This window comes from Protomyctophum bolini (genome assembly GCF_963924005.1).
Source record: "Protomyctophum bolini genome assembly, chromosome: 17".
Taxonomy (NCBI): Eukaryota; Metazoa; Chordata; class Actinopteri; order Myctophiformes; family Myctophidae; genus Protomyctophum; species Protomyctophum bolini.
Window position 1 is genome coordinate 7,467,335 of NC_137878.1, and position 15,917 is coordinate 7,483,251.

General features: G+C 45.4%; 1 protein-coding gene across 1 annotated transcript in view; it reads left to right on the top strand.

Annotated features, from left to right (window-relative positions):
• LOC308331569 (3-hydroxyisobutyrate dehydrogenase, mitochondrial-like) overlaps positions 1–14,435 on the top strand; it is a 42,806-nt gene extending 28,371 nt beyond the window's left edge. Inside the window, exons 5-6 of the mRNA XM_080787052.1 lie at positions 11,157–11,380; positions 14,059–14,435. Of these exons, the coding sequence (XP_080643178.1) occupies positions 11,157–11,380; positions 14,059–14,262 (428 nt within the window). The 3' untranslated portion in view covers positions 14,263–14,435. The remainder of the gene's footprint in view (positions 1–11,156; positions 11,381–14,058) is intronic.
• Positions 14,436–15,917: the final 1,482 nt, after the last annotated feature.

The window sequence follows — 15,917 nt, forward strand, 5'->3', positions numbered from 1 at the left end:
AAAACGGAAGTGGGGAGGAGGCTCCACTTTATATTTATATTTTACTCGTGATAGAGCTTCCGTTGCTTCCGACTGTATGACGGCCGGGTGGCTGGTCCAAAACCGGTTTGAGAACCCCTGCCTGCCGTCGCAGTCCCACCGCCCCCCTCGAGAGACCCGGAAAATAAATCCCCGTTCATTTTCCTCATAGACTTTTCAGAAAGTATTTATTTAAAGACTTTTACGCCGCGGACAAAGCCAACTCTTGTCGTGACAAATCATGACAACAAACGTAGAAAGAAAGTAGAAAAAAAACGGCAGGTTACAACACTTTTTTTTTGGTTTTTTTGTTGTTGTTTTTCTTCTTTATAATTATTTGTTTGGTCCAAAATATTGTGTGTCATGATTTGTCACGACAAGAGTTGGCTTCGTACGACGCTTTATAAGGTCTTTAAATAAATACGTTTTGAAATGTCTATGGGAAAAATGCATTGGGATTCATTTCCTGGGCCAGGCGTTGTCATGGAAGGGGGAGGGACTGCGACGCTCTATATAGTAATGGCTTTTCCAGAATTCCAGTGAACATATTGCATATTGTGATTTGTATGGTTTTGTTCACAAACGGCATATCGCATATGATATCGCCAGCTGTAGATTGGACCATGTTATTAGACTCTTATTGCTTCAGTTGTGAGGACGGTACACTGGGCGCAGTCGACCATTAACTTACCCAGCTAATTCTGTCAGCATGAAGAAGTCAAGTAGGTTTGAATCTTTTCTCCAGTGACGAAAATCGACATGACATCAATATTCTGATTTGAGACTAGCTTATTATCTGCGACTTTGGATATCATAATATCTTGATGTGGCAACATTGTTTGCACGTTCCTGATGTAAAAGGCTGCATTACAGTAAACTGTTATAAATGTCTCAACTTAACTGACCATTCTAGCTGTTCCGTTATTTGCCTCTTACTCCTTTAGTTATTATATCGGCATTGCTGAATAACAATATAATTATTGAATAAGTATTTTGTGAAAGCATCCATATCTTGATTTATATTTTGAGGAAAGCAACATCGTCACAATATTGCTACCGAGGTGTTCACGTCCAAAATATTGATCTCAAAAAGAGAAACAAACCGCCCAAGGAAGGGACGCGGCACCTGACGAAGCTCATTTGGGCGAAACGCGCCGCGCTAATAAATAAGTCGATGATGCAGTCCCTTCCTTGGTCGCAACAAGTCGTTTTCTGCCGTCGTTTTCCGTATTAATATTATTATTATTATGTGCATAATTATATTATACCGAGCGACTTAAATCACGGCGCGTGCGAGCGGCTGAGACTCGAGGGAGTGCGGCGGCGCCCCGGCTGTCGAGCAGTTCAGATATCCTTTCGCCTTGTTGGTTGTTGCCTTTTTGATGAAATTCAGGATATTTCTCTTCTTTACTCCCAAGTGCCCAACTGCCCATACGAGGGACAAAGACTGACCGGTAACAGCGATCTCCTCTCCATATACAGGGACACGAGTAGAAGGACAGATGCAGACTGAGAGATCTCCATTTATGGGCGTAAAAAAGAGACGGTCACAACGGGTTGCTCTCTGACCAAGCCCCCCGACACTGTCAGTGTTGTTTTTGGCGGCACATTTTGATCTTAGTTTTAGTCCTAGTCTCTTCAATAGTTTTCATTTAGTTTCAGTCACATTTTAGTCACCTGGAATGTGTTAGTGTTAGTCTAGTTTTAGTCCACTAAAATGTCATGAGATTTTAGTCGACTAAATCTACAGTTGATTTTTAGTCGACTAAATTGTATTTTGGCGGGCCTTGATGCCGTCGTAATGACCGTTTTTACACTTGCTGAAAATAGCAGATCTACAAGCTCACATGTGTGCTTGTAGATCGGCTATTTTCAGCATGCAACTCAGTGTAAAATGACTTATACTGGATCTCTTGTCCACTATAGTCCCTTCCTAACACTTTTGTCTAGTTTTTATTTGTTGACGAAATTGTCGGTATATTTAGTCTTAGTTTTAGTCATCGTAGCTTAGTGTTTCATTTAGTTTTCATCGGTGGAAAAAGGCAGTCGACGAACATTTTTCGTCTTAGTTTTAGTCGACGAAAACAACACTGTACTGTAGGCCTCGTGCATTTACATCCACTGACTGAGCTCTCTCTCACTGGCGTCGTCCTGTCCCAACCCATGTCACTTCCCTTCAAAATACTGCTCCCATTGATCATGATCACCTTCCAACGCCGGGGCCCGCCACACAGCCATACTTTGGCCCGGGACGAGGCCGACCGAGCATGATGGGAGTTGTAGTTTGAACTAAGCAGCTTTTTTTCTGAGCCGAGGTCAATCCGAGGAGGGTTATAAAAATAAAAAAGGCTTTGTCCAGTTCACACACAGCTTACAGGTGTATATACGCGAGGGACTTGGTTCGGTTGAAACCCGCTACTGACTGATTGGAAGTTGAGGATGAAGTCAAAGTGCTGTGCGCGACGTCAAAAAAGCGTAAATCAGGCTTAAGAGATGGGGACAGTGGAAAAATGCTATGATTTACACACATTGTACGAAGGACATTCTGAGCTTGGTCTTTCTAGTATTCCTCGGCTTGTTCATAACTTTAGGTTTTTGTGTATCCCTGTTGTTTTGGTCTGATGTGTTGTTGTGGCTTGTACATCTGTCTGACTGTCTGTCTGTCTGTCGGTGTGTCTATCTCACTGCGCGCGTGCGTGCGTGCACTCGTTCCCCACACAGCGCAGCTGTATTAGCGCAGCTGATTTATCTGTGGTGAGACGGAGAAGGAAAATTGGCATGAGCACTTGCACATAAATCCCCCCACTAGACCCTTGAAATATGGAGGCATTAACCCATTCTGGGCGGGGAACCCCTTTTGGTGTTATAGCATTACGTTATGCTTTAGCTATTTAAAAATAGCAGATCTACAAGCTCATAGTTCATAGCTACGAGCTTGTAGGTCTGCTATTTTTGAAAAACCGAAAGAACGACTGACATAGAAACATAGCTTTTTCAGAAAACTGACATTTTCAAACAAGACATTTTTAGAATCTGATCTCAGGTCAGAATGGGTTAAGGCGGCAACACAGATTTACACACCACACGCCACCCTGCTTCTGACGCGCGCACACACGCACACACACACACACGCACACACACACACGCACACACGCACACACACACACACACACACACACACAAACACAGATCCTCACACTCATACACAGCCGTTGCCCACTACGTATATCCCCAGCATTGTATAGGAAGCGTTTCTTTAACCCATTCTGACCTGAGATCAGATTCATACGAGGTTTCCACTGGACACACACTGGTCTGATGAACCCATTCTGACCTGAGATCAGATTCTGAAAAATGTCAGTCGTTCTTCGATTTTTCAAAAATAGCAGACCTACAAGCTCGTAGCGCGCCACTCGGTGGCGCGCTATGAGCTTGTAGATCTGCTGTTTTTCAATAGCTAAAGCATAACATGATGCCGACACCAAAACGGGTTCCCGTTCAGAATGGGTTAATCAACGTACACAAGTATAAGTTTTCCTCAGCTATAATAACGCTCGTCGGTTGGCTTTTTGCATGACTATCGGATCATCAGGCTAAGAATAGCTTTCTCCCAAAACCGCCGTTGTTGTTGTAGCCTCTATAGCTTTGAGGTTTTTTTTTTTTTTATATCGGTGATGTCTTATCTTTGGAGAATATTTGGCCCATATACAACCTCAGGACGGGGGGGGGGTGTGTGTGTGTGTGTGTGTGTGTGTGTGTGTGTGTGCGCGTAGCCCATCTCTGGGGGGCTTTATTAAAGGGGTTGACAAAGACTGTCATCGTTTAGCCCATTCTGACCGGGAACCCATTTTCGTGTCGGCATCATGTTATGCTTTAGCTATTGAAAAATAGCAGATCTACAAGCTCATAGCGCGCCACCGAGTGGCGCGCTACGAGCTTGTAGGTCTGCTATTTTTGAAAAATCGAACAACGACTGACATTTTTTTAGAATCTGATCTCAGGTCAGAATGGGTTGATCAGACCTAGTGTGTGTCCAGTGGAAAACCTCGTATGAATCTGATCCCAGGTCAGAATGGGTTAGAGAGAGAGAGAGAGAGAGCCCACGCCCGTAAATCTCCCACGCTGCATTGCGGCTCATCCTCCTTATGCAGAGATGGAGCCGGCACGCACATGCGCGCGCGTGCCGTGCACAATGCGCACGCACACACACACGGAGGACCACGGAGCACTCACAGCCAATTTACAGGAAAACGGCAATAACATTTTATCATGCCAGAGTTGGGGGGGCCTGATAGAGCTGCCCTTTTCCTCAATACCTGTGCGTGTGCGAGCACGCACACACACACACACACACACACACACACACACACAGACACACACACGCGCACACATACATACATACATAACACCCACACACACACATTGGCCGGGCCCTGCCTCATGCTCGCTCGTCGTGGCACTAATTTGTTGATCTGAGATGGAAGCTCGGGCCGTGTCCGACAGAGCGTGGCGTTCCCTGAGTGGTGGGAATGGCCACGCATGACAATTATAAACCAACGCCGCCGCCTTTTCAGTCTGCCCTCCCCATTTCTCGCCCCTCTTTTTCTCTTTTTCTCTTCCACCACCGGGCCGTTTCCTTTAGCTCCTCATTTAAAAAAAAGAAATAAAAAATATATTTTTTTTTTCCTTTTGTAAAAAATGTAAGTCAGTCGTGAAGGTGCATTTGGTTCCATTTGTGTATAGCTCGGTGAGTTACACGTGGACAAAGGAACGCAGAGGATTTTTTTTTTTTTTTTTAACTGTGTGCCATCCTTGCTCCTCCCTGTGCGATCCGTCTCGTGCTTTGTGTCAGTTCCAGTAGCTCTCTCTGCCATGCCAGCCAGTCAAAACGGCAGAGAGAGAGAGATAGAGAAAGGGAGGCGAACAGAGTCACGAGAGAGAGAGAGAGAGAGACAAGACAAGGAAAAGAGAATAGACCAGAGAGACGAGGTTTGCAAAAAAAGGCAGCAGTGACTTTTCTTTTAATGATGCACACAGGCAGATGAAAGGGAGCGTGGCCGAAAAAGGAGAGAGAGAGAGAGAGAGAGAATGACCCATGAGGGAGATAGATGTTGTGCAGTGTATATACACAGGGATGAGAAATGAGGGCTTTGGCGTGGCGGACGCCGGATCCCCTCGCACCACGTGTGTACATGTATGTATGTACTGTATATGCACTGTAGCACATAAACCGAGTTGTGCTTTCACTATTTCACTATTCAGCTTTAGCTATTGAAAAATAGCAGATCTACAAGCTCGTAGCGCGCCACCGAGTGGCGCGCTACGAGCTTGTAGGTCTGCTATTTTTGAAAAAATCGAAGAACGACTGACATTTTTTTAGAATCTGATCTCAGGTCAGAATGGGTTATAATCAGACCAGTGTGTTGTCCAGTGGAAACCTCGTATGAATCTGATCTCAGGTCAGAATGGGTTAATAAATACTTCAATCAATCAATCAATCAATCCGTATACTTCCAAATACTAGCCCTGATGCATATGCAAATCCCCGCCCACTACCTAATAACCGCTGGGTTTCTGACACCACGGACAGACGGACGGACAGACGGACGGACAGACAGACAGACAGACAGACAGACAGACAGACAGACAGACAGACAGACAGACAGACAGACAGACAGACAGACAGAACAGACAGACATCTAGCGGAGCAACGGGTAAGTCGATCAGGTTGATTTTAATTGAGACAAATTTTTATCCCGGGCGGAAAAGAAACATTGGTTTGAATAAAAATAGATTTTTTCGGAAAAAACACTGATTTATTAAGAAGCAGATCTACTGTACTATAGTCTCCATGCAGACTTCCCTGTCTGTCACACGCTCACAGTTACACGTGTAAAATAAAAAGTGCACATAATCGTGCTCATTCGTTCTCTCTCTCAAAAATTAGGCCACCAGAGCAGATGAAGAAGACACACGGGGAAGGAGGTTTGCATCCCTCCTCCGCCTCCCTCTACTCTCTCTCTCTCTCTCTCTCTCTCTCTCTCTCTCTCTCTCCCTCTTTGCGACTGTTGTTGTTGCGAATTGAACGGCGAGCATGTGTTCCGAATGAAGATGAAAGTTGGCCGCGATAAACGCAACTTGTTACCTCTTTAAAAATGTGACAGTAAACACTGGGCGCGTGTGTGTGCGCGTAAACGCCACTCGTTACCTCTTTTAACGCAACAATAAACGGGGGGTGGGGGGGTGGGGGGGGGGTGGGGGAGAAGCGGAGCTCGGCTTCCTCTCCTGTGGCACGGAGCCGCGGGGGGTCAGATGAAGAGCTTTAATCGCCAGCGAAACAAGACGGTGTTAATATTATGCCCCGCCGCAAATGAACTCCACTTTGCCTGGTGTGTGTGTGTGTGTAAACATCAAGCGCCAACACAACACCACGCCTTCCTTCTTCCGTCACACCATCTCTCTCTTCTGTTTATGGTCCTTATAGGAGTCACGCCGTCTAGAGTTGTGGTTCTCAAAGTGGGGTCCTCGAGGGGCCCTCGAGGGGGTTATGTTTTTTTTTGGCATTTGAACCGACTGATATTTCATGTTCCATCCTAATTGGCTAACATTGGCCAATTTTGCAGGATTGGCCCTTTTTGGAGAACAAAAAAGCCTCAAATCATGAACGCGCCGTGCAATTTACGTGAGGTCTTTCACAGAATGTCCTAACTAGGCTAAGGAATATATATCCCACTCATTTCACATTGGCCTGTTGTAGCGCCACCAACAGGTGGATTTTTTTGCAAAACATAGTTTTGGAACAAAATGCCTCAAATCATCCAATTGCCATCAATGGTGTGAGAACAAATGGCACCCTTTTCATGTTGGCCTATTATAGCGCCACCACGAGGCCACAACCTGATCTGGCCTGGTGGAGACCTGTGCCCCCGAGGGGCACTTTTTTCTAGTTTGCATTGTAATCCCCATAGGGGGGGATTTTAGATCGCCTCATAGAAGAACCGTGTTTGAAAAATGAGCAAATCATCCCGGCCGTTTCACTCAAACGGATATGAAGACTCGACTGACTGTGAGAAAACGCGAATGTTACTGCTGCTGAATTAGTAAAGTTTTCGCTAGAAACAAGACCGTATCAAATATGAGGGACTGACTGACGATACAGAGACACCTCCCGAACAATATCGCTGAGACGGTTCTTATAATATAACAACTGTCTCGTATGATGAGACGATTTTAACGCATTTTATGCCCAGGATGTCTTAATAATAATTAATAACCCCCCTGGGGTGCCCAAGGTGTCTGGGTCACGTCTTAGCAAAATCGTCCAAAAGAACACTGGGCACTCTATACGTTCTCTATTCTGAAAGAATCCATGGGCACAAAAAGTGTGACTTAATGTTATTCTCCATAGAGAAAAAGGTCCATGAACCAGGGGATGAGCGAGTGACCTGTGACGGCAGGACTTTGGGCGCTCTATATATACGTTGGTTATTTTATAATGAAAAGGTTTGAGAACCTCCGATCTAGAAGATCGTCTTGTCTGTGTGTCCGCAGCTAATCCTGCAAAACACTGCCACTATAGGTCAAGGAAATAAACCCATTTAGACCTGTCGACGATTCTAAAACAATTGCTTCTGAAATCCTGACGGTTTTCTGAAAAGCCTATGTTTTCTATATCGGTGGTTCTCAAACTATTTCGTGTCAATAGGACCCCAGAAATGATATGTAATTGGCCCACCACCAACCCCCATCTGAAAATATGTTGTTCCAGGAGCAAAGATTTGACTTAAAACGTTCGCTCTGAAAGAATATTATAGTCAAAGATTTGCGCCTTATTTTCTCGATTTTTCAAGCTATGAAACAAAACCTTGTAGATCTGCTATCTTTCAATAGCTAAAGTATGACATAGTGCCTTCCTGAATGGGTTAAACCCCCTGCATTTCTTTTCACAATTTAGTGTGAATGTCTTTTTTTTTGTGTTTGTTACCATTTTCACATTTTGTGAATTCATTATCCCAGATCCAGACTAACATCAACATGAACGTCAGAGAATTGCACAATGGAAGCCAGTGTTGCCAAGTCTGCTTATTCTAAGGGACTTTGGTCTTTGGTTTTTCTCTTGTTTTGTCTAATGAAGTGGTAAATAATTGCTTATAAAAACAGATTTACGTGCTTGAATTGAAGTCATTTTCCTGCCTGGTCAGTAGTGGTCACCCCAGGCTGAGTGTGCGTGCCCTATACCTACACATAATAGTCGCTTCTTTTGTGGCTTTGTTTTCATAGACCTTTGGCTGCTCGTTTCTCTTGCAAAATCTGGCAACACTGATTGAAGCCATGCCGTTATATCAAGCCCTGTATTCTTTTCTTTCTCTGTCACATGTTGGACACCTTTTTAATCCTGTAATGTTACGGTCATGTCTCCTTCACTTGGGGTGTGTCTGTGTGTGTGTGTGTGTGTGTGTGTGTGTGTGCGTGTGTGTGTGTGTGTGCGTGTGTGTGTGTGTGTGTGTGTTGCGGTGCGCGATAAGCGCGCGCGCGCTTATCCATGTCAATCTTGTTAAGCGTGACATGTCCTGTTCTCCACGCAAATTAGCAACACTGCCATGTCAGCTAATAACCAGGGATGCGCACCGGTGTTTTTTCTGTCTGTATATAACCCATTCTGACCTGAGATCAGATTCATACGAGGTTTCCACTGGACACGCACTGGTCTGATTAACCCATTCTGACCTGAGATCAGATTCTAAAAATGTCAGTCGTTCTTCGATTTTTCAAAAATAGCAGACCTACAAGCTCGTAGCGCGCCACTCGGTGGCACGCTACGAGCTTGTAGATCTGCTGTTTTTCAATAGCTAAAGCATGACATGATGCTAACACCAAAACGGGTTCCCGGTCAGAATGGGATAAACATGTGCGTGTGCGTGTGTGTGCGTGTGCGCTCATGTGAGATGGGTGGGGACTTCATTGATTTATCGTTAAACAGAGGACAACAGCTCCCCGTCAGCGTCTCTGCGAGGCGCTATAACAAACGATCTGCGCGCTCGGACGCGCTTTATTGTAGCTCCGCCAGTAACCTTTTCAGCTGCTCACCCAGAACGCAGAGAGGGGCGTGTGTGCGTGTGTGTGTGTGTGTGTGTGTGTGTGTGTGTGTGTGTGTGAGAGAGAGAGAGAGAGACTGTGAGAGAGAGAGAGAGATTGGGGGGGTTTGCGATGTCAAACATATGTCCCCTAGAGTCCTCAGACAGGGGGATGAGGAGAGGAGATTGAGTGGAGGGGAAGAGGAAGAAAACGGTGTGTGTGTGTGTGTGTGTGTGTGGAGGGTGGGGGGGGGGGGGGGCACGCACAAACTGAAAAAGCCATCATCAGGGAAGACTATACCGTTTAGATTGTGAAAAAAATAAAAGAGTACGAAAACAGCTTTATATATATACACACATACACACACACACTGTGTCACTTATACCACATTTCCAAAACAGTCTGTTAAAAAGAAAAGAGGGGAGAAGCTTACAGGAAACAAAAGACATAAAGAGAACAAGCGAGAGAGAGAGAGAGAGAGAGAGAGAGAGAGAGAGAGAGTGTAAATGTAATTCCCATTCTTAATTAGTCGGTAGACAGCTAATAAAAACTGTGGCAGTAATGGCAGAATGAGAGCCAGGTGGAGGGAGGGAGGGAGCGAGAGAGGGGAGGGAGAGAGCCCTGGCTTTAACCCATTCTGACCGGGCACCCATTTTGGTGTTGGCATCATGTTATGCTTTAGCTATTGAAAAAAAGCAGATCTACAAGCTCATATCGCGCCACCGAGTGGCGCGATACGAGCTTGTAGGTCTGCTATTTTTGAAAAATCGAAGAACGACTGACATTTTTTAGAATCTGATCTCAGGTCAGAATGGGTTCATCAGACCAGTGTGTTGTCCAGTGGAAACCTCATATGAATCTGATCTCAGGTCAGAATGGGTTAAGGACCTATGATGGTTTAATTGTCATACTGAGAGCAGAATAGTAGTTGCAGCAGGCCCGTGTAAGTTACTGTTGGACTGGGGGCTTGATGTGGTGCCTTTTAAAAAGTAAAATAAAAAATGGCATAAAAGCGCTAACACACACTGCCCTGTATAGTACCAGACGCCGGGGTTACGCCCGCCCGCCCCGCCACTGCTTGCCGTTTTTGTACTCTCTCTCTCTCTCTCTCTCTCTGTCCTTCCCTGCCCACCTCTTTTTCTACCACCTTCTGTCTCTCCGTTCTCCTCTCTCTCTACCTCTCTCTCTCTCTCTGGCAGACATGTGGGAGAGGATGTGTACAGCTATACCTCTGAAATGACGACTCGGGGAACTATATGAAGGCAGCGTGTTTGTATGACAGCTTAGTGTTTTATAGCTACTGCTTGGTCCTTAAACACTTGGCCTCATCTCTTTCTCCCTCTATTTAGCTCTCCCTCTTTGTCCCCCCCCCTCGTCTCTCTCTCTCTCTCTCCTCGACCTCCTCTTCTTTTCTCGTTGGAAAAGGAGGGATGATGAAGGATAGTAGGTGCTGTTAAACATCAATAGTGCATTAGCCGGCATTACCAGGTCGTCGTCCCCCCCCACTCGGCCATTAACACTGAGGAATGGTCGTATAGGCAAGGGGGGGCTCCAGGGTTCAACATGGGTCAGCAGCGGCATCACCTGCACCCCCCCACCCCGACCCCCCTGCCCCGTCCCACAACCATCCATTCTTCTCCTCCTTTGCGCTATACACTTCTGCTCTGTGTTTCAATAAATTCCATAATCGCCGCCCTCCTCCTCCTCCTCTGCCTCCCTTTGCTTTGCTCTGCTCTTCTTCCTTCCACAGTAGAAGACTAGAGAAGAGTTGTAATATTCTGGGACTCTAAATAATAACCACACTCGGAGAGCATTCAGACACAGGTCTTTTACTTGGTGACTCTCTCAAAGCAGAACTGAACACACACAGCACACTCAGAGGCTATACAGCAAGCTGCAAGGGGATCTTGCTAATCAGCACAGGTGGAAATAATGTTCTCAATCAGTGGCATGCTCTTTCACCTAGAAGACTCTAGGTGACTCTAGACTCTAGAAGACTCTATTACAAGAGACATACTAAATAAATGAACCATTGTGGCTGACGGTATGTCCCCCAAAAAAAGGGTGGGTGGGGAGGAAGAACATCTATTGCAATGGATCCAATGGCGTCATTATTTCTCTCTCCCTCAGACTGGGTCTGGACCCCAAGCTGCTGGCCCAGATCCTGAACATGTCGTCGGGTCGCTGCTGGTCCAGTGACTCCTACAACCCCGTGCCGGGCGTCATGGAGGGCGTTCCCTCCGGCAACAACTACCAGGGAGGCTTCGGCACGACGCTGATGGCCAAGGTATACCCAACCTAGAGTCCTATACAGAAGCCACTCTCTGCACACAGAGAATACATTAAGACCTGGAACGCATCTGCGTCACCGTAGCGTTTAACCACTTTAACCTTTATGTTAAACTTTAGCCGTTGAAAAAAATAGCAGATCTACGAGCTTGTAGCGCGGCACTCATGAAAAACGTGTGCAAATCTTTGAATATACGGTATATTCTTTCTAGGCATACGATACACTCAACTCACGATACGATACGTATCATGATATGAGGTTCACGATACGATTTTTCACGATATTTTCAACACAATGATTTTCCAGACAAATGACAATTTTTTTTTTTTTTTTTATTATCTTCCCCCCAAAGCTTTTTTCACAAATTTTATTTAACTACATTGCAAAGATAATTGCCTTCCTTGATGTATTAATGAGCATCAATAATCACCATCACCTGGGCACAGACGCATATACAGCTCCCCTCTTCAGGGGTCTCATTTCTCTCCAAAATCATGTGAATATGATGGAATATGATTACAGCTGACTTTTTTTTTTTTTTTTATCGATATATCATCGGGATATAATATCGATATATCGCGATATACGATATATCGTATATATATGCCTAATTATTTCACAGCAAATGTTTTAAACTCGTGTCCTTGCTTCTGGGGGGGGGGGGGGGGGGGTCCCTGGAACAAATTATTTTGAGATGGGAGTCTGTGGCGAAATACACATAATTATGGGGGTTCCTGACATGAAAAGGTTTGAGCGCCACCAAAAACTGTTTTTTTTTTTTTTTTTTATCCCACGACTTTGTAACCCATTTTTCACCCCTGTGTCAATCATCTAATGTGATCCTGGGCTCTATACACACCCTCCACCAACCTATAGTCCCCATATATGGGGGACAAGGGGAGAGCAACGGACTTGAACTCGTGCTTCCTTCATGCCCGAGTGTCCCAAGTTGCTCCTTTAGGGAGGAGTTTCCCTGTTTGGAAGGAACACGTTATTCCAACCAGTTCCTTTCCCCTCCCATCCGGCGCCCATGGCCGGCCAGGGGGGGGGGAGGCAGTTTAGAGAGACCAGGATTATAGTAATCTATCCATAATCTGGTTTTTAATGGATTAAAAGGATACATACTCTTCTCTCTATGACCTCTCGCACACCTATACTCCGAAATTGGACGTTACACCGTTGATGTGCAAAGCCTCTTCCTCAGTCGCAGTGTATTCAGGAGCCCCTGCTATTCTTTTCTCTCTCGTGTTTTTGTGGTTCGCCTTTTTGTTTGTCTTTTTTGTTGCTTTATTGTCGTCGTCCCTTAATTCGTCTCAGGAGAGCGTCTCTCCTGCTCTTCATTCACCGGTCCATCTGTGACCTAATGTGTGTCACTTGATGTTACTGTTACTGCCACTGTTTCCTCCTCTGTGTGTGTGTGTGTGTGTGTGTGTGTGTGTGTGTGTGTGTGTGTGTGTGTGTGTGTGTGTGTGTGTGTGTGTGTGTGTGTGTGTGTGTGTGTGTGTGTGTGTGTGTGTGTGTGCGCACGCGCTCACAAATAAGATACAGTATGTAGGCACACATACACCTGTGCTACAGCAGTGTGTCACTCCATATCGTGCCAGCTAACATAAATTGAGCATGTTCTCTGGTGTGTGTTACACACACACACACACACACACACACACACACACACACACACACACACTCTGACAGGGTGAGGATCAGTATGCGTCTCTTACCACCAACTGTCACCTAAAACAGTGGTTTTCAACCTGTGGTCCTTGAGTTGGGTTCCAGGTGGTCCCCATGCTAAATGATGAAGAGCAACCCAAAGGACCCTTGTAGATCTGTAACTCTTGAGTTCTCAAGCGTTAAGTTATTGTATAACCCATTCTGACCTGAGATCAGATTCATACAAGGTTTCCACTGGACAACACACTGGTCTGATGAACCCATTCTGACCCGAGATCAGATTCTAAAAATGTCAGGCGTTCTTCGATTTTTCAAAAAATAGCAGACCTACAAGCTCGTAGCGCGCCACTCGGTGGCGCGCTATGAGCTTGTAGATCTGCTATTTTTCAATAGCTAAAGCATAACATGATGCTAACACCAGAATGGGTGCCCGTTCAGAATGGGTTAAACATCTGCATTAGTTAATTTACAAGAAGTCTACACAATTGGAGAATGTAGAATAATTTTTCATTTTTTTAAATCACATTTGCCTGTTATCTCTCCCTAACGGTACCACATCGACATACAGCATGGAATTGTGGACAAAATCTTATCCAACCACGACAAACGTATTCCAAGTTTTGGGTCTGAGAGACAAAAAATGTCATCACAATCACCCGTTGCGCCCGACATGCGTCGTTCCGACATGCGTCGGTCCGACATGCGTTGGTCCGACATGCGTTTGCGTCGTGCTTGCGGTTAGGGTACCACTGCCTAACCTATAGCGTTTGGGCTAGGGTGTTCGGACTAACTGTCGGAACTGTTAGTATGTCGTAAACTTATTCCTGTACCCCCTCAAATACTGACTAAATAACGGGCTTTGATGTGGAAAAAAAGGTTGAAAACCCACTGACCAAAAAACAAAGAAAGTCATGTTATTCCATCTCTCTGAACTCGGCCTCTCTCTCCCCCACCTCTTATCTCTCTCTCCCCACCCCTCTCTGGGTGTTGCCATGTTGCAGGACCTGGGCTTGGCCCAGACCACGGCCACCAACACGCGGACGCCCGTCCCGCTGGGCTCCCTGGCCCACCAGATCTACCGCGTCATGTGCGCCCGCGGCTATGCCAACAAGGACTTCTCCTCGGTGTTTCAGTTCCTCCGCGAGGAGGACACGTTCAAAAAGGAAAAGGAGGAGAATGCGAAAAAGGAGGATGCGCAGCAGTGAAGGAGGGCTTTAATTTTTTTTTTTTTTTTTTTTTTTGCTTTTTAACTGACGGATGGGGCGCTGCGCTCGGTTTACTGTAAGATACTTTACCCCCCCTCACCCCCAAACGTTCTTCTGACCGCCATCATCTATACCCCGGTGTCTGACCCATCCTCCAACCCCTCCTCCCCACCCTTCCAACTGGCCATGGGCTCTTTGCCCCCCGGGCAACAGACCCATGGTGTAAATTATTAACATACTGTATACGTAGACGAGCGCGCCCCCCCCTTCCCCCCCCGTCAAATCACAAGTGTCATATTTCCTGATCCTGGCTCTCTACCTCCATGGGGGGGTAGTAAGAAATGCTAAAACTGACCTTAGATAAGAGTATCCGGAGGGGGATATAGGAACGCTTCCTAATTTCCTTCCCCCTCTCCCCGTCCAAATGCCGAGAGGGGAGAAGAGGGAGAGGCAGAGAAGGCATTTAAGGGATGTGTGGGGTGGAATGGGGAAGGGTTAATAAATAAATATGCGAGATGTAATGCAATGCAAAACGGCGTGTTTGTATACGAGGTCGATCGTATAACTTGCTTGATTAAGGCGATGATGTACCGCGGTGGTGTCATTTCCTGTTTTGTTTGTTTGTTTGTACAGGTACATTGTTTTTATTTTTTTTGTTTGTTTGTTTGCTGAATTATCTTCTTTTCGTCAAACGAGTGTGAGAATGTATCCGTTTTTTCCTTTTTGACAAAGAGGGGAAAAAAAAGAAGATTGATTGATTCAAGGGGGGGGCTATAGAGGCTATAACCACGAGTATAGCCTCTCATATTTTCGCTCACTTCCTTTGAAGTTCATATATATATACATATATATGACACGCATTCTAACGCACAGGTTTAACTTCCACCTATTGGACCTTTTTTATTGAAAGCTACGTATTAGTATCCGTCACGGTATCAACCGTGACTTCATTTTGTTCACATTCCATCCATTCACGTTCAGTCGTTCACCCTCTGCCATTCACTCTCAATCGCTCAAGTCAGAGTCATCGCCTTTGGAACTCACCCACGGGACACAAGCAGTGTGAAATGCCGCACCAGTGTTTCGGTGCTTATATATATGCGAGTGGCTCACAAATGGAGAGAAAAAAAAAAAAAAAAAAAAACCTTCTTGAATATTGTTAACAAACGATAACGGTTCACCTCAGGAATACTCAAGTCGGGACTTCCGGTGTGTTTTTTTTGGCACTATACTTCTACGATAGATAGGGATGCACCGATTTGTATCGGCCGACGTATCGGTATATCGGATGATTTTTGGTATCGGCAAATGAAACTGGCATTAACTGATGGCAGTATAGCCGATATTTGTCTGTTGTTGTTTGTATTGAAGATGTATTCGTTTTCCCTGGCATAAGCGCAAAAGGGGGAAAATAAAAACAACAAAAACTAAATGAACCTATATCGGTATTATCGGCCCGAGAATTGTCATATTATGGGTGCGTCCCTATTCTACGGCCACTGTTCATTTTGACAATGCTGTGAAACTATCTCTCTCTCTCTCTCTCTCTCTGGTTAAGTTTACACTATTTTACACTATTTGTGTGGCACGACGCTGCCACACGGACCCAGCAAAGCTTTTGTTTTCTATCGCACAGTACAGTATATACCTCCTCT